The sequence below is a fragment of the Aulonocara sp. 'chitande type north' Nkhata Bay genome, linkage group LG5, assembly GCF_057382095.1.
Source record: "Aulonocara sp. 'chitande type north' Nkhata Bay isolate Kocher_YH1m ecotype deep benthic linkage group LG5, A_spYH_male_GT1.1, whole genome shotgun sequence".
In the NCBI taxonomy this organism is placed as follows: domain Eukaryota; kingdom Metazoa; phylum Chordata; class Actinopteri; order Cichliformes; family Cichlidae; genus Aulonocara; species Aulonocara sp. 'chitande type north' Nkhata Bay.
Window position 1 is genome coordinate 26,388,377 of NC_141348.1, and position 18,195 is coordinate 26,406,571.

The 18,195-nt window shown below is 39.0% G+C and overlaps 4 protein-coding genes across 7 annotated transcripts; 3 read left to right on the forward strand and 1 right to left on the reverse strand.

The window, feature by feature from the left end:
* Positions 1-8,199: 8,199 nt before the first annotated feature.
* On the forward strand, positions 8,200-11,512 carry tspo (translocator protein). Of its 3 annotated transcripts, none has more exons than XM_086292583.1 (4): positions 8,200-8,343; positions 10,007-10,182; positions 10,276-10,414; positions 10,545-11,512. In XM_086292583.1, exons 2-4 carry the CDS (start codon positions 10,010-10,012, stop codon positions 10,716-10,718), a joined length of 486 nt encoding a protein of 161 aa, XP_086148709.1. In that variant the 5' UTR covers positions 8,200-8,343; positions 10,007-10,009; the 3' UTR covers positions 10,719-11,512. The 3 variants fall into 3 exon arrangements, with proteins under 3 accessions (XP_086148709.1, XP_086148708.1, XP_086148707.1); XM_086292582.1 differs by having other exon boundaries at positions 8,334-8,436; XM_086292581.1 differs by lacking the exon at positions 8,200-8,343 and adding an exon at positions 8,466-8,793.
* Positions 11,513-12,135: 623 nt separating this feature from the next.
* uqcc2 (ubiquinol-cytochrome c reductase complex assembly factor 2) lies at positions 12,136-14,961 on the reverse strand. The gene is made up of 4 exons (XM_086292584.1): positions 14,742-14,961; positions 13,057-13,131; positions 12,409-12,475; positions 12,136-12,301 (listed from the first exon to the last, which is right to left on the reverse strand). The coding sequence occupies exons 1-4, from the start codon at positions 14,877-14,879 to the stop codon at positions 12,192-12,194; spliced, it is 390 nt and encodes a 129-aa protein (XP_086148710.1). The 5' UTR covers positions 14,880-14,961; the 3' UTR covers positions 12,136-12,191.
* tomm6 (translocase of outer mitochondrial membrane 6 homolog (yeast)) lies at positions 14,774-16,564 on the forward strand. 2 transcript variants are annotated; one of them, XM_086292586.1, is made up of 4 exons: positions 14,774-14,922; positions 15,028-15,141; positions 16,045-16,173; positions 16,313-16,564. In XM_086292586.1, the coding sequence occupies exons 2-3, from the start codon at positions 15,044-15,046 to the stop codon at positions 16,139-16,141; spliced, it is 195 nt and encodes a 64-aa protein (XP_086148712.1). In that variant the 5' UTR covers positions 14,774-14,922; positions 15,028-15,043; the 3' UTR covers positions 16,142-16,173; positions 16,313-16,564. The 2 variants fall into 2 exon arrangements, with proteins under 2 accessions (XP_086148712.1, XP_086148711.1); XM_086292585.1 differs by lacking the exon at positions 14,774-14,922 and having other exon boundaries at positions 14,967-15,141.
* Positions 16,565-16,591: 27 nt separating this feature from the next.
* On the forward strand, positions 16,592-17,466 carry lg5h1orf74 (linkage group 5 C1orf74 homolog). The gene has a single exon (XM_086292579.1). The coding sequence runs from the start codon at positions 16,601-16,603 to the stop codon at positions 17,393-17,395; it is 795 nt and encodes a 264-aa protein (XP_086148705.1). The 5' UTR covers positions 16,592-16,600; the 3' UTR covers positions 17,396-17,466.
* The last annotated feature ends 729 nt before the right edge of the window (positions 17,467-18,195 follow it).

Consider the following 18,195-nt stretch of genomic DNA (forward strand, 5'->3'; position numbering starts at 1 on the left):
ATTTATGCTGGAAGTGATAGCAGAGCTGTACGTTTTAATTTGTTTCCAAAACCCCGCAGTCAGGACATGCTATATTGTATTTAGATAGAAGCTAGCGAGCTAACTCCCTGCTAACTTCTAACTCCGTTAAATGTCATAAATTCCGTTTTCATGGATGCCTGGATGTTAAACTCAATTGTTACACCTGGTAGAGCAGAACGCTGATCATTTTATTAAAGATGAAAGACTTTAGACAGTTTTTCAACTCTCAGTAATGCCATAGTGATCGTTTGATATATGGACCTGCAGCGGAGTTTAGGCCCAGACATGGCTAGTGACGTCAGACTGAACAACCGGGTAGTGTCCAGATTACTTACGTAGTCAGCTACTTCCGTGCAACTGATATAAGATGTGGTAAGCTGAACACAGCTTCAACCGTCTGTTTGTTGAACGGACCGCGTTTTCTTGTTAGTAACTGTAACGGCGTTGTAACGATAGGAATAGTAATTAGTTAGATTACTCGTTACTGAAAAAAGTAACGCTGTTATTCCCATCACTGCTCAGCTCACCACTCCCCATCTCTCCAACCCTTGTTTGGGAGAATCAAATAGCTAAGGAACGGCAACTATTGGCAACAGTTCAGAAAATACTTTGGGCTACTTGGGCCGTCTTTGCTAACACCTTTACTAAAGAATTGCAATCTTGTACCTTCAAACACTGACGCGGCCTTTAGAATTTGGAAAGATAAAGGACTTAGGACTGTTAAGGACTTGTACAGTCATGACACCTTTCTATCCTTTTCTGACCTATCATCTAAATACGACCTGCCTAATTCCAATTTTTTCGTTATCTTCAGGCTAGAGATTTTGTAAAAGAACAGTTCCCTGATTTTCCCAATCGGCCTCCAGAAAAAAATCTGGATATCATCCTGCAGACGAACCCTCATGAAAACAGACTTATATCAGCCTTGTATAAAATACTAGATACATTTGTTTCCAAATCTATTTCTCCTACTAAGCTGAGATGGGAGGAAGAGTTACAGACAACCCTGCCAGAACAGCAGTGGGATTCTGCTTTAAAATTTATTCACTCGTCCTTAATTTGTGCCCATCATGCTTTGATTCAGTGCAAGGTGGTCTATAAAGTACATTATACAAACGCAAAATTATCTAAAATCTATGGAACCATTAGTGATGCCTGTAACAGATGTGGACTATCACCTGCAAACCACGTCCACATGTTTTGGTCTTGTTCTAAACTAAGTGCATTTTGGAGGGATATTTTCGACACACTTAGTCAAGCATATGGCCAGACTGTCCCTCCTAACCAACTCTCTGCAATTTTTGGCATTCCCCCCCAATTTAAACGTATTTAGCCCCATCAAACAGGCCTTAGCCTTTACCACTCTACTAGCTCGGAGGCTTATTCTGTTGAAGTGGAAGCTTCCCCACCCCCCAACTGATGACCATTGGGTGAAGGAAGTACTCTTTAACTAACTTAAAGTTAGAAAAACTTAGATTCTCACTAAAAGGTTCTATTAGGAAATTTAACAAAAACTGGAAATCATTTCTCGTATTGGTTGACACCACTACTTTACTTCCTGAGAGTGAAGTGAACTGAGAGAGGCAACATTATAAAGTTGTTTTTTTGTTTTTGTTATGCTTGTTACTCATTTTCTTTTGTGTGTGCGGTATGTGTGTACGGGTGTGTGACTGGATGATGTGGCTTAGATATTTTTATGTGCAGCGACTGGATCTTCGCGGTGTCTTGTCTAGTGTGGACCTGGAAGAGGGAGAATTCGGGATGGGGGGGTTGGAGGGTGTGATGGACATACAATTGTTCTGAAATCAAAATTGACTTTGCTGTTGCTAACTTTGTATGTCATGGTTGAAATCAACAAAACAAAGTTGGAAAAAAAAATAAAGAAAGTGAGATAGATCTATTCTTTTTGAAAGACTGGATCGCTCCCAGGAGCTCAGTGAATTCCAGCATGATACTGTGATAAGATGCCACCTCTGCAACAAGTCCAGTCATGGAATTTCCTCACAACTGAATATTCCACACTGTTAGTAGTATTATAACAAAGTAGAAGTGATTGGGAACATCAAGCATGAAGTGGTAGGCCATCTAAAATTACAGAGTGGGGTCAGGGAATGCTGAGACACATAGTGCACAGAGGTCGCCAACTTTCCACAATCAGTCATCCAAACTTCATGTGGCCTTCCGATTAACTCAAGAACAGTGCGTAGAGAGCTTCATGGAATGGGTTTCCACAGATGAAAATCATCAAGTGCATTGCAAACTGCAGGATGTAGTGGTGTATCCCCAACAGTGTCACTAGCAAAGCACCCTTACACCATCACACCTCCTCTTCCACGCTTCACGCTGGCAACCATACGTGTAGAGACCATCCGTTCAAGCACAAAGACACGGTGGGTGGAAGCAAAGATCTCAAATTTGGACTCATCAGACCAAAGCACAGGTCTCCAAGAAGGCAAGAAATTCCACAAATAAACTCTGACAAGGCACACCTGTGAAGTGAAAACCATTTCAGGTGACAATAACATGAAGCTCATTGAGAGATGGCCAAGGGTTTGTAGCACGTTATTTATCAAATTTGTCTTTGCTACACATTTCCATATATCTTGCTTCATATATTTGATGTCTTCTGTATGTGTGTAGAAAGTTGGAAAAATAAAGAAAAACCATCAAATGAGAAGGTGTCCAAACTTTTGACTGTTAGTATGTACGTGTGTGTTTGTGTTTGGTTTTTTTTTCTTTCTCTCCTCCTCCATAAGAAAAAAAATTCTTAACCTATGCTGACGACTAAGCGGCTGTTTTAGTCTCTAAATTTGCTGTTATTTTAAGGAATAATTCAACAACAACAAAAATGTTTTAAAAAATCTATTAGAATAGTTAAAACTTTCATGCAGCAGGTTGTAGTTGCTTATAAAACTGGTTGACCACTGCTCTCTGTTCAAAGATGACAAAATCAACTTATCAGCATCTCTGAAGTAGTTTTCTGAAGGTCTTCAAAGTTTTTGGGGGGTTTTGTCTGCTTTTTCACTCATATGCAGTCCAGTCCTTTTACCTCACCACTTTAATAATAATGGTAACAATAATAATCATAACTTTGGTTTGTATAGCACTTTTTAAAAACACACAGTAACAAAGTGATTGACAGTTTGAATAAAACCACACATTAACAATAAATATAGACGTTACGTTTATGTATAGAATACAGAAAGTCAAACATTTATTCATGCATTAGGTCGAACTCAGGCCACAAGTAATTAGACAATGTTGCTTCTTTGTCTTATCTGTGCCAAATTACACAAGAACTTGGCTCTGTGACCTCAGTAAATTCTTTTCTGATGACTGTATTGGCTCAGTCACCAGTTTCAACTCATTTTGCATGAATGGGGAGTGCGAGTCAGAATTTCGGAGTATCCAGGACAGTCACAGACTAATGACTTTTCAGTAAAGCCATCTATATCATAAGCCATGGAAAAACAGATTTTCAGAAATAATTACTTTACATGTTTACACATCTACAACTTACAGCACACAATCTCACGTCTGCTTTGCTCACAGGAAACTACATGCCAATTTTTGAAATGTATTAATAATCAAACTCACTCAAATGCCAAAATAAAAATACCCAGGGGTGTACAACTCATGATTTCTGCTCATTAAGTTCCCTTTTCATAAAAATCAGATTTATGTGTATCTTCTTACCCAAAGAATGCGGTCTGAGTCATTTTAACAGTACAACTTTTTAAAGACAGTGTGCTAAACTGGGCTATAAATACCAGAGAATGAAGCTTTGAGCCACGAGCCAAACATGAAATAAATAATCATGCAGATGCATTTGTACACACTGTAAGTTTTAAGTTACTATTGCACACACTTTGTCTGTGAAAACACTGTTTATGCATGCAGTTAGTGTATGCACAGTTAACTTGTTGGGTTGTGTCTTGAAGATGGTGTGTGCAGTGATGCAGTACTCTTCTACTGTTTCTATAGTTGAAGCCCTGTTTAAGTCATTATTGGTATGATTATGATGTGTGCGGTTTTCATGTAAAGAAATTCAGGCATTCTTTTTAAATACAACCTCAATTTCAGAGAAGCTGGGATATCTGTATTTATAAATGACACACTAAGGAGTAATTATAATACGCTAATGATATGATAATTAGCTAATACCTTACCTTACTAATGCTTAATAGTGTGACATTATTATGAAGTGCTACCTAGTCCAATAAGGCCTTTAGAGGAGGTATTTAAGTTTAAAAAAAAATGAGTGGGCCAAGAATGGACCCCTGAAGGACTCCACCTGAGAGTGCAGTATGTCAGGATGATGTGTCTCCCAGCTTAATTGTAAAGTGTCTATTGATTAAATAAGATTTAAATGGATATGAGCTACAACATCAAAGCAGTACTGATGTCTAAAAGGACTAAAACTGAAAAAAGTCCGTAAAAGGTTTATTTGATTGGATGATTTAAGTCTTAAGAAACAAGACATGTTGGCAATTTAACGATTTATTTATTTAACAATCAGGGTAGCATGTGGAACAACCATACACAGACACAGACAGCCAGACCCCTTTCCTCATGCTGGTCAACAGCTCGGTCACACACTGCTGTGGGATGATATCCCATTCTTCCACCAGTATTTATTGCAAGTCAGCTTCTATTCTCTCCACTCCCAAATTCCGGCGATAGTCTCTCAGATTGTGGTAATATGGGTTTACCACTGGTTGCAGAATCTTATCTTGATATCTCTGTATCAAGATTGCCTCCAATAATTTTCCAGTAGAGGAGATCAAAAGCTGCTACCTTATTGGGGGAGCAACCAGCATAGTGTTTTTTGCATCTTCCTCACACTTTGACCATACAATCCAGCTGCCGTAGGCAGAATCTGGACTCATCACTGAACGTAATGTTCCTCTACTTGTTTAGGTTCTACTGCACATGTTGCAAGACCAATGCAAACAGGCCTGAGGATGAAGAGCAGTCATGACAGGCCTCCTGGCAGCCCTTTGAGAATGGCGATTGGCTGTGTGCAGTTCAGTCCAAATAATGCAGCAACTTGGTTTCTTCAACTTCAAGTTGCCCCATGGCACAGGCCCTATCCAGATCAGTCAAACGTGGCATGCTTGAAGCTACTTTACTTTATTGATTTATATAGCACTCTTCACAGGATAAAAACCACAAAGTGCTTCACAATAATATAAAACAGATAAACATAAAACAGTACAATTAAACACGCAGCACACATCTAATTAAAAGCTAGTCTAAATAAATTAGTCTTAAGATGATGTTTAAAAGAATAAATACAACCCAAGCAACGTAAGCAGATGCCAACTGAGTGATGTAGCACATATTCAGATCTGCTGCTCAACCCACAAATATAGTTATTTACAAATAAATAAACTCCTTACATCTGGAACCATTTAAGGGGAAATAAACAGGCTTTCCAAAAATATGGAATTTATTGCCAAGAACCATTGTTACAACTAAGAAATAATCAACTAAACAAATGTACTTTTTTTTTTAATTTGATGGCAGCAACGTGTCCCAAAAAAGTTGACAAAGGGGCAATAAGGGCCTGAAAAGTAAGTGGTTCTTTTTATTTTGGTTTATTTTACAAATAATTAGGTTAGTTGACAACAGTTTAGTAATATAAAACAGGCATCTTAGAGATTCAGAGCTTCTTAGTCAATTGCAAAAGGTTTAAATAGCTCATCACCACACAACATAATTTCCTCACAAGATTCAGAGAATCTGGAGAATTCTCTTTGTGCAAAATCAATATTGGATGGCTGTGATCTTCAGACAGCACTGCATTTAAACAAATCATGATTGTGTCATGGAAATCACTGCATTGGCTCAAGAACACTTTAAGAAATCACTGACTGAACACAGTTCACCGTGCTTCAACGTGCCATCCACAAACTGTATTTTAAAGCCATATGATGCAATGAAAAAGCCATGTGTGAGCATAATCCAGAAATGCTTCTGTCTTCTGTGAGGCAACATTTTATGTTTGTTTGTTTGTTTGTTTGTTTGTTTGTTTGTTTGTTTGTTTGTTTGTTTGTTTGTTTTAATAACTGAAGCATTAAAGTGGAGAACTGTTCTGTTGGGAGACAAATTGAAATGTGAAATGTTTTGACAAAAATGGGCAAAAATTGCCTCTGGACCATCCAGCCTGTTATCAACACTCAGTTCAAAAGCCTGCATCTCTTTTGGTTCCTATAGAATTAGCAGCTTGCACATCTGGAAAGGCAGCTTAAATGCTGAAGGGTATATAGAGTTTTGAGAGCAATATATGCTCCCATGCAGAGGACATTTTTTTAGCAAGGCTTCACAGTAGAAGAATCTGGGTGCTGTACTGGTCTGACTGCAGTCCAGACCTTTCACCAACTTTGGCACATCATGAAAGTAAAAGCTACAACAAAGAAGACCCAGGACTGCTGAGCAGCTAAAATCCTCTATCAGAAAAGAACAAGACAACATTCCTCTCCCAAAAGTCCAGCAGCTGGTTTCCTCTGTTCCCAGATGTTTACAGACTGTTGTCACCGCAGTGTAAACATGGCCCAGTCCCAAGTTTTTTCAGATGTGTTGCTACCATCAGATGCAAAATGACCATTTTGTCTTAGAATTGTACATGTTCTCAGTTTAAAAATGTTTTGTGTTTTCTATGTTCTATTGTGAATAAGATATGGATTTATGAAGTTTTCAAATCATTGCATTCTGTTTACATTTTACACAGCCTTCCAGCTTGTCTGAAACTGGGGTAGTTAAAGAGAATGACTGAGTTTCTTTAAATGAAATAGCAAACATCACAATCATACTAATGATCACATAAATAGGACTTTCAATATAGGGACAGTTTTACACCTTCCACTATAAAGTAGAAGAGTACTCAATCACTGCACACTCCACCCTCAAGACTATTTGACACAAACCAACAAGTTAACTGTGCATATGTTGCAACTGTGTTTAACAGTGTTTTTGACTGACAAAGTATGTGCAGACGCAAGTGTGTCCGGGAAAAGTGAGGTAACAAGTGAAAATGTTTGAATGAGTCTCACAGGCCTGAATATGCACTTGAAGCCATTTATAATCCTAAACTTTTTTGATCTGCTGCTCACCACAAACAAGCATAAGTAGAAATGTTGGACTTTTAACTGTATCTACACAAGTTTCACAGCTTTTCATTATGTTTTCTACAGTCATTGCTTCAAACATAAAGAGGAAGTTCTCTGCACTCTCTCAGAAATCTGCTCATGCAACTGGATCTCAACACTGGCATCTGTTTCCTTACCTGACACACGCGGTTTGAAGACAGACAAGTAGTGTTGCAAGAACTGCACAGATAAAGAAATAACTGTATTTGGCTACTGAACAGTATTGTGATGTGAATAAGGGCGCTGGTAGAGGTATTCCCTCAACCCCACTCTTGTTATTTCTCATGCATACTCCACCAGTAAGTATTAGAAATATAAAGTCTGCTCTGTATTGCTGTGTGACAGGTGGACAAATTCAAGCTTAAATAGATAAAAAAATAAAAATAAATAGACTGACTGTAGTGTGCATGGTAACTTGAATCTATGAGTTAGGCCTGGCTCTAACCTGTGACAGCTGGAACAGGCTATGACTATCCTCCAAGCCTAAACTGTACAAAAAAAAAAGGTAAGAAAATTAATAGAAATAAGTTTGTATAGTTCATAAAGCAGGGATGTAAAACTCATTTTACACTGTGCCACATCCAGCTCACTTTGATCTTATATGGGCAGGATTGGTGAAATTCCTATTTCTGTCAGTGTAAAATAGTTTAACTACATAATTAATCTCTGCAACATTTTAACATAAAACAAAGAAGCACCATTTTAACGGTATTTTTCGTTTTTCCTACATTACAAAGAAATTATGCCATAGTAAATGAAACAAGTCTGTCATGTCAGCACGACTGGGCTTAAATTGTAAATAAAGTAAATGTGTAAAATTACAGAAATCTATAATTGATTACTTCAGTGCAATGTGAATTGCCATCGGGCAGAACACGAGGGAAAACAGTAAAATGTTTCAAATGTTTCCAAAGCCATTCAGTGGGCTGGATTGGATCCTGGCTGATTCTAGCCCCCGGGCCGTATGTTTGACACCCCTGCAAATAGATGACATTTTAAGTTGTCTAAACATTTTCACTTAATAACTAGAAATGTGAACTTATTTTCCCATTATGACTTACCCATAAGTCATAATTTTGGGGAAGTTTTTTCGGTGGCGGAAACAATTGTTAGCTTAAGCTGTTGGAACAGGAAAGGAAAGCACTGTAACGCCTGCCAGACGACACGGAGGGTAACTATCTTGACGTTTTTGTAATCTTTGCTGTCACATAACAAGCTTCGTGCGCTTCCTCTGCAAAAAGGACACGAGACAACAAACAAAGCAGTGAGCGAATACGTTTTTCGCGTTTTTTTTTAACATTTGTGTCACCGAGGTCTTGTGCAACACATTTATTTAGCTAACAACCGGTTTTTTCGACCGTTAAGTAACTCCTGATGTTATCCTCGTGACCAATCGTTGGTAACCACGCTCCGACGTGACATTGTTTGGCTCAGTAGCGCAAGTAGCACTCGTTATCCAGGGAGTGTCAGGGGAGTGTTTCTGACTGCTCCGATAAGGTGGCCCTGCCCACTCAACAAACAATATCACAGCACAACAGTGTGCTTAAAGATTTGGCTGTAAGTTTGTAGGTTCAGTCCTCGATACGACATTCATACTGTACGCTGCTGTTAACTGAGTGAGGTAAGAAGTTAAGCTATGTCTGCTAGTGACCTGACATCAATATTAGCTTTAATGCAACTTTGCGCCGCCAAACCTTGACCTAGAGTCACTGAAGTGCGGCGTGACTTCAGAAAGTCAGCGCACGTAATGTTTGGGAGCACGAACACGTAAAAGAAAAATGAATTAGCGTTAACTTAGCATGTTTCACTGCTGCGCTAGAACAACAGCAAACGTGCTCAAATTTATTGTAAAAGTATAGTTTTTGTAACGTTGCTGTAAGGAAGAAAATGAAAGCGACATTAGACTCATGCGGGTATTGTTCTTTTCCTGCTTATTAAAATAAAAAGGGTTTGGGATTATGTTAAGGGAAAGGAATACGTTTACTTGTATATTTAAGCTTGAGTACATACATTTTTAATTCTTAAATGATGGTTAAAAATAGCAGTAAAGGTAACACAGACTATTAACCTTAACTGTATCAAGGTAAATCTTGTTTACATATATCCCCCTGTTATTTCTGGCCAGCAAGTACTCTGTAACAGTGCACAAACTGTTTGAGCCATTTCCATGCATTGATAACTGATTAAAAACTGGAATGCTACTTAAAAAAACAAACAAACCCACAGCTTGTATTTCTGAGGCTAATGAGTGCAAAGAGGCCAATCAGTGTGAATATGGAGTATGTTTGGTTAACTCTCTGGGGTGTAATTAAGCTGAAATGGTTCAACCTTGTAATGTTAGCTGATAGTTGCTTTGGCTAAGGATTTAAAGTGGTCTTTACAGGAGTGATATTTTGATTTAACGTCGGTTGTGTAATGATGTATTGAGCATGCCTTTAATGTGTTTTAGCCATTCTGGTTGGTTATGAAGTATAAGCTTTTATTTATGTGGTGTGAGTTTTTATTATTGTGCTGAACTGTAACAGGGCTGGCCATTTGGTCTGCACAAATTGAATGATGCCATGCTTCTGTTAGTTGTTAAATGTAATTTTTAACAGAGAAATTGACATATGCCCGATGCCTGCCTTGAAATGTAAAAAAATGGTTTAAAAAGAAGTCTAAAACTAAACTGATTGGGGATGTCCGCATAGCAAAATCCTCACGTTTTCTGTTACTGCGAATTCTGTTTAGTCAGTCATGGGACAGCAGACGCATTAGGCAGAAAAATTTGCTACTTATACCTATGAATATCCACCCTTAGTGGAAGTTAAACGGCTGTCTTTTTCTTATCTCAGAAAATGTGGCTGCAAATAGCTGGGTTCACTGCCCTGCCACACCTGGGAGGGCTCTACGGTGGTTACCTCACACGCAAAGAGGTAGATACCTGGTACCCAACCCTGAAGAAACCATCATGGCGCCCACCAAACAAAGCATTCCCCGTAGTGTGGACGTGTCTGTACACAGGCATGGGGTAAGCACATTGTGACTGATTTCTGCATTATCTGTGAAGCAGCCTCCTTATCTTAATGATCTCGTGTGAATTGTTTTTGTCGTTCACTTCCAGCTATGGTTCATACCTGGTGTGGAAGGAGCTTGGAGGTTTCACTGACGATGCACTAGTTCCACTCGGGCTTTATGGGACACAGCTAGCTCTGAATTGGGCCTGGACTCCCATTTTCTTTGGTGCACACAAGCTGAAATGGGTAAATTTAACTTAAAACTGTACTTTTTTTTTTTTTTTTTTTGGACACCAATAATTAGGGGTGTGGTAAGTGTGGCAGCATAGTTGTATACATCGCTGTCACTGACATGCCCTCTTTCTGTTCTTTTTAGTCCCTCGTTGAGATTGTGCTTCTCACGGGGACTGTCGGAGCCACCATGATGTCCTGGTATCCCATCAGCCGCACCGCCACGATGCTCTTGGCACCCTATCTGGGCTGGCTGTGCCTTGCAACCAGCCTCAACTACTGCATATGGAGAGACAACCCAGAGGAAAAAGAAGAGTAGGGATCATGACTGTGTGTTTTGAGGAACATACTTACATTCTGAATCACGTACACAATGTTATTAAAAAAAAAATAATACTAATAAAAAAACCGGTCAGTCTCACTTTTGACTTTACCAGCTGCTTTATGATCTTGTTGGCTGGTCACAGACTTACTAATACTTGCGTATATGTTGCCCAAAATAAAAAGAAGAAAAATAAATAAAGACAACATTTCTAAGTAGTGGTATCCTCTTTAACATCTGCAGTACTTTAGATCTGAGCAGGCATTATTTTATCTGCTTAGATACTGTATAACAGCCTGCTTCTAATACATTTACTTTGTTCCTTTAAAAAAAAAATCCCTTAAGAATTTTAGAAATGTCATTACTAATAGGAAAAACTGTAATATGAACAGAATATGTGATTACATTGAAATTAGTTAAGTCACCCCATCACGTGGAGTTTTGGTTGTTCAGTTTAAAACTGAAAGTTTTTGCCTTTTTTTTTTTCTTAAATAAGAAAACTGTGTAAACTAGTCCATGAAACATTTTTGCTTTGCAAGTAAATAATTTGAATTAATGGTCAGGTGCATTTCTCAAACAGACACAAGCTTAACTGATTAAATCCTGCCTGGTAAGCCAACTCACGGCCGTGATGTAGACCAAAATGTTTTTCAACATTGTTTCTATAGACTTGTTTAAATGTAAAATTTCTTATATGTAAAAAATTCAAGTCTGACCAAATAGAAAAACTCCAGGAAATTGAGTTCTGTAATCTGTTAAGACTGTAAAATAACACTGGTGTTACAAACTGATGACTGTGGGTTATTTCCACCACACAGCCAGTGAAGGCTTATAAAAATATTTAGTTTGATTCAACAACATCCAACCAGCGAATATTCACAAAACTTGCAGCAGCTGACCTACAACAGCAGAAGACCACATTGCTTGCTGCTTCTGTCAACTAAGAACAGCAAACTGAGGCTACAGTTCACTAAAACTGAACAAGACTGGAAAAATGTTGCCTCTCTGATAGGCCTCAATTTCTGCTGCAATATTCAGATGATGGTCAGACTTTGGTGTGAATGGCATGAAAGCATGTCTCCATCCTGCCTTGTATCAACAGTTCAGGCTGGTCTCAGGAGGATGATGTATCTCATCGCAAATGAAAATCATCTCAAACTGGATTCTTGGATATGGAAGTGAGTTCACTGAACTCAAATGGCCTCCATAGTCACCAGATCTCAGTCTAATATGGCATCTTTGGGATGTGATGGAACAGGAGACTCAAAGATGTGCAGTCAACAAATTTGTGATGCTTTCATGTCAATATGGACCAAAATATATCCAAAAATATTTCTAAAGCTACAATTTAAATATATATATATATATATATATATATATATATATATATATATTTTGAAAAATGAGTCCAAAATGGTAACAATAAGATTTATTTCTATACATATAGGAAAAGAAGATTGGGAGAAAAAGTTATTTTTCTGCAGGTTTCTCTGGGACGTCTTCTGGTGATTTCGAAGAGAATCTCTGCATTAGCGACTTCCACAGACCCTTTTTTTCCTCGTCCGTATTTTGCATAGTTCCTGTAAAATTTAAAAGTCGGGTCTAAGTTACAGCAAGTTCCCGGGGCCTCATAACAACATTATGTTTATTAAATAACCGAGAATTGACAGCACATGCGAGTCCATACCTGACAAAAGCAATCTACACTCTTCCACTGTGACTCCAGTGAAGCTCGTGTCTCTCACACGAGGAAACTGAAGAGAGAAAGAAAAAATTATTGTAGCCTTCGACAAGTTTTCACACAGAAATTTCTTTCCAAATGAAAAAAGTCAAATATTATATACAAGTTCATTTATGTACTCAAATAATTTGGAGTGTGCACAGTATTTGAAGAAGTCAGCTTCCATGTTCTGCATTTCACATGCACAAGGAAAATATCCCCTTACAGCAATGTGACAAATTAATAGTCTTCCTACTAAAATCTTTTATATTAAGTAAAACTTCCCTATTTACAGTTGAGTAATTCAGAGGAGCAAAACAGACATCTGCTGATCTCTGGATCTTTATGGTTCAAATTTAAAGCTTAACAATTTTTAACCATTAACCTCGTGTGTTTGTTTAGACCTTTGTACTAACTGTAAACACACTTTATCTCCACACAGGTAAAAAAAAAAAAAAAAAAAAAGTAACTACACCTTTGCAATCTTAAAGAATGGAGAAGTCATTCGCTAGGTGACAGACCTCAGGTTAACGACAGCAGTGGAGGGCAATGTGTTTTTTGTATGATGATATAATGAAGTTGAAATGCACCTCACATATGCGCATGTGTACTTACCCGCTGTCTGTATATGTTGCCGTTAATCTGTGCCAGACTTTCGTACATCTGATCACATTTCTCAGGATCTGAGATCTAATGGGGAAACATTGAAGTGGTTAAGATTTGATTTTACTCACTTAACATGTTTTAACCCTTGTGTGGTGTTCGTATTTTTGTTACTCAGCCAGTGTTCATGGGTCTGGTGGACCCGCTAGAGTTTTGGCTTTCCAAATTAACACTATCAAACAATTTTATGTTAAATTACTCAACAGATGTTTACTTCATCCCAATTACAAGACATATGAACAGCAAACATGGTTAATTTTTTCCCTTTACCTTTGTTAGATCATATTTATGAATTAATGTGCTTCTCGTTTTTCTTTTATATAAAATGTTATAAATAAATCAGTTATAATCAAGTGGAGTGAGTGGAAAGACACAACACATTTACACGTGAAAAAAATAATTAATTGTTTAATTTTTCTTTTGAAAAAAACTGAACACGGGTCTCACAGACCCGAACACCATACAAGGGTTAAATGGAAAAAAATAATCTTCTCATTATTTTAATTATTAACTTTAAATTCCAAACAGGTCATTTTGGTTTCCGTGAAAAAGACACGAGGATGTGCGATGCACTGCCATGCTATGTGCACTTGTGCTCTACTATGCCATCATAAAAATAAATAATCACTATGCCACCGTATCTCTGGTGTCTGTGGGTTACATTTTTTAAATCTGATTCTTACTGGTCAGATAACACACAGTACAGAATCAATAGGCAAAATAATGCTTGTACTGTGTTTAAGAGATGGCAGGTGAAATTCAACTAGAGCCAGGGTAAAACGTCAGTGTAATGCCAATTTGTACCACAAGATGGGGCAGCGAGTCAGTGTAACCTTTATTTATAAACTAGTGTTTTATTGGCACCTCAGATTCTGCTGGCATCAAACACCTATGATTATCAAAAACCATCTTTTTCCATTCCTTTTCGTTACTACTTATCCAGTTCAGAGTTGGTAGTGGGCTGGAGCCTATCCCAGCTGTTTTGGCAAGATATTTTTTACATGTTATGGTTTACAGTGCTCAAATGGTTGGCTTCTCAGAAACTTCATGTTTTAGAAACAGATTAAAGGCTGTTTACTTGGTTGCAAACGCTGATAGTTATTTTATTTTCAAGATTTATTAAAAAAAGCGCATCAAAGCTGGGTCGTTCCATCTCAAATCATTGTGGATCTTCTGTTCGACCATCACTCATTTACCCCAAATATTTTTACGGCTTGAAGTCTCGGCCTTTTATGACTGCTGTGAAATTTTAGCTTTATACATCAAATACCTTTCAAGATATATTTGTGAAAGGTGTTCCACTGACCCCATTCCAGCAAGTTTATATATCTGTTGATATATGAAGCTAAAATTTCACAGCAATGATTATAAATGTCCAAATTGTAAATCAGAGGCGGATGAGTAGAAAATTTTCTAAACATTGGATGATTTCAGATGGACCCAGCTGCAAAAACCAGCGGTGGACTGATGGACATTAGTGCCTCAAACATCTCAATACTAGTCTTGAAGTTCGCAGAAATCTGCTTTGGATTAGGTTATCAGCTGCTTGCTCTTCTAACTAAGCTGTCCTCTTAGCTTCTTTCGGTTGTTTACAGCAGACAGGAGTCCGTGTGTTGCTACCAGCTAAAATTCATTACCTGAGTATTTTCACCCTCTCGGAAGGCAGAGGCGACTCTCTGCCGCAGAAAGGTCCCCAAGTCGCGGCCTTTCTTGGTCTCGTCTCTGGGCCATTCCTCACACAGCTTCAGAAACCGACGGTACCTGGTCGCCGACATCTTTGGTCATGTAACAGCACGTCCTGAGTGGAGCGAGGAGGACGTATGTTTGGGTTTGAGCTTTATCGCACGCCGTAGTTGTGTAACATCTAAAAACCTTCCCCCTTGACTCTTCGCCCTCGTTGCCGTTGTCTTTTTCTACCCCCAGCACACACGTTAGCAACATGAGTGGGGCAAACGCTAAAAAGGGCTCTTCCTCCGGTGTGGTGGAGTGGATCAGCTCGGCCTGTCGGTTTGCAACAGATAGAAACGACTTCAGAAGGTAAGACAGAGCAGACAGCAGTGATAGTAAGAGGGTTTTTGGGGCGGTTAGCTGTGTTGCTAGCGTTAGCACTGGTGTGCCAGTGAAGGAATCTGTCCTTGTCCTCTCACTCACTAGGCTACACTATAAGTACAGAAACAGACAATAAAATTACAATTATGATCATCAGTTTAATGGAGTTGTATGATAATATTACCAGCGTAATAGTTGTTTTTAGTTTGTTTATCAATGAACAGAAGAAATGGGCTAATCTCATCGATTAACCACTTTGTCAAACTTTAGGGAGAGTCTAGTCTCTACTCTAAAGGCCCTCAGGAAGCTTAATGTATACAGTATGACGGGTAGCTAGTTAATCAATGTTTAATGGCCAATATGTTCAGACAGTTGGATCCCAGCAGCACATTGTAACACCAGAATTCTCAACAACTGTGTACCAAATATGCCAAAATACTGGCTCCCCAAGGATTGAGGTAAATGTCACGCACCGGATATACTAGGTATGATGTTAAGCCTATAAGATATATTTATATATTCATATATTTATTTAAAAAAAATAGCCAGCCTCTGTAGCTGTGGGGTAGACCCAAGACATGCTGGAGAGGTTATATTGCTCAGCTGACCTGGGAAAGCCTTGGCATCTCACCCGGAGCAGGTGGCTGGGAAGGGAGCTCTGAGGGAAGGCTGAGCTTCTCTGCTTAGGCTGTTCTCTCCAGGACCTAGCTCTGGATAAAGAGAAGAATATAAATTAATAGATGGGTGAGGTTATAGATACCTGTTGTCTTATAAATTTATGTTTGATCAGTTTCCCCGCACAGCACAACCTGTAGCCACAGGTTGAACAGGGTATTGTTGCTGTTGATGGCATCACTGATTGTTTAAACCTTTTTTCTTTTCTTTTTTAAGGAATCTTCTGGTGAATTTGGGCTTGTTTGCAGCTGGTGTTTGGGTTGCAAGAAATCTCTCCGATTTTGACCTGATGTCTCCTCAGCCAGTGACATAGCGTGACCCAAATACATCACAACCAGGATGATGGTGAGGTCATCTTCTTTACTAGAGCTGGAGAGAGGTGTGATCTGTTTGCACACCTCTAATGAACAAAAGCAGAATTTATCACGGAATAACTGCTGTTTTTCTACAGATTATTCTGACTGACATGTTTCTTCTCCTTTAGGCATCTTGGACCAACAAAGAAGAAACAGTGGACACAAATAAACTCATGAAACAGTTTTTATGACGTGTTTTAGTTTGAAAACTTTTGTCTTGTTTACTTGTGTTAGATCCATTGACCTTTTGACCATTTGTTAGTTTTTTTAAACCTTTCTTGTAAGTGTAGATTACCTTTAAAAAAAACATTTAATTTTTGTGCTTGATTCCCAGCTAAGCAGTTACTTTAAATAGAAATATCTCTAGTCCTGCTGCTTGACTCCTCAGTCTCGTGTGACGTGATTTTTATGCAGTCATGTCTGTTTCAGAGCTCTTTGTTGCTGCTGCTCGTAAATATCTGTCTGCTGGTAGAAAGTCCCTCTCTGCTCCTCAGAGTCTGGACCTGGCTTCACAGGTGTCAGCTGTAGATTTGGGGTTGAAGCCTGCTGTTCTGTACGATATTAATGGTGCCTGTGCAGAGCAAGTGAAGCACTATCTGAGCTCTTTACAGTCTCTCCAGCTTGTGTCTAAATCGCTTCTCACGCTGGATTTAAATGGAAATGGTCTCATTGTTAATCCGGTCACAGTCAAGTCAAATCTAGAGCAGGTTCTTCATGACAGGAGCAGCGTCGCTGTGATTGATGTCTGCCACTCACAGGAAACTCCCACCGTCGCTGACCCACTGAGGGGAGACCTGAAGCGCATGATACAAGATTTACTACTTCTACTGGGAGGGGTGCAGCAGCTTGAAGGGGTTGAGAGGCTTCTCAGTGGCGGAGAGAAATGTGAGGAGTGGAACCTGTGCACTGTGTTTGGGCTCTTACTGGGTTACCCCGTCACTTACTGGTTTGATCACACTAAGAGTTTCGACAACTGTCTGTCCATGACTCCCCTCACGGTGCTTACGGCTTCAGCAACATGGCAGCCGGATACTGCAGCTCACAGATGTTGTCTGTATTCCTTCAGTGTCCCGGCTGCTCTCCAAGAGGAGATAAAGTCTGACCTGGAAACCTGGAAGCTCCGTCTGCAGCAGAGATTTGAGCAGCAAAACCTCCTAAAAGATCTCACGATTAATCAATCTATAGTCACACTGCCCTCAGTTTGTCTGTGAACATGATGTAAGTTTGTCTTTAAAGCAAATGCTGTGGATTATTTATGACCGTAATAAACACTGTCAAAACAGCTGTTGGGTCATTGATGTGGGCGACAGGTTCCACAAGATGGATCAGAGTTAACACCTGGTTTTCAGAACACGTGCATTAATGTCGTTCTTCAGCGTGTGTGTTTGTGTCCTTGTATAGATAATGCTGTTTCAAGTGTTTAAATTCATGAGGAAAAATGTTCTCATCAGAACGTTTTAACTGATAAACTATATTGTCATTGACCTCACTCATGAAAAGAGCGACTATAATGCAACATGACCTGACAATATATAACTCAGGTTAAGACTAGTGTGAGAGAAAGCTGTTTTGTTAGAGTGGGATGTCAAACTACAGTGGGGCAAAAAAGTATTTAGTCAGCCACCGATTGTACAAGTTCCCCCACTTAAAATGATGACAGAGGTCAGTAATTTGCACCAGAGGTACACTTCAACTGTGAGAGACAGAATGTGAAAAAAAAAATCCATGAATCCACATGGTAGGATTTGTAAAGAATTTATTCGTAAATCAGGGTGGAAAATAAGTATTTGGTCACCTCAAACAAGGAAAATCTCTGGCTCTCACAGACCTGTAACGTCTTCTGTAAGAAGCTTTTCTGTCCCCCACTTGTTACCTGTATGAATGGCACCTGTTTGAACTCATCATCTGTATAAAAGACACCTGTCCACAGCCTCAAACAGTCAGACTCCAAACTCCGCCATGGCCAAGACCAAAGAGCTTTCGAAGGACACCAGGAAAAGTATTGTAGACC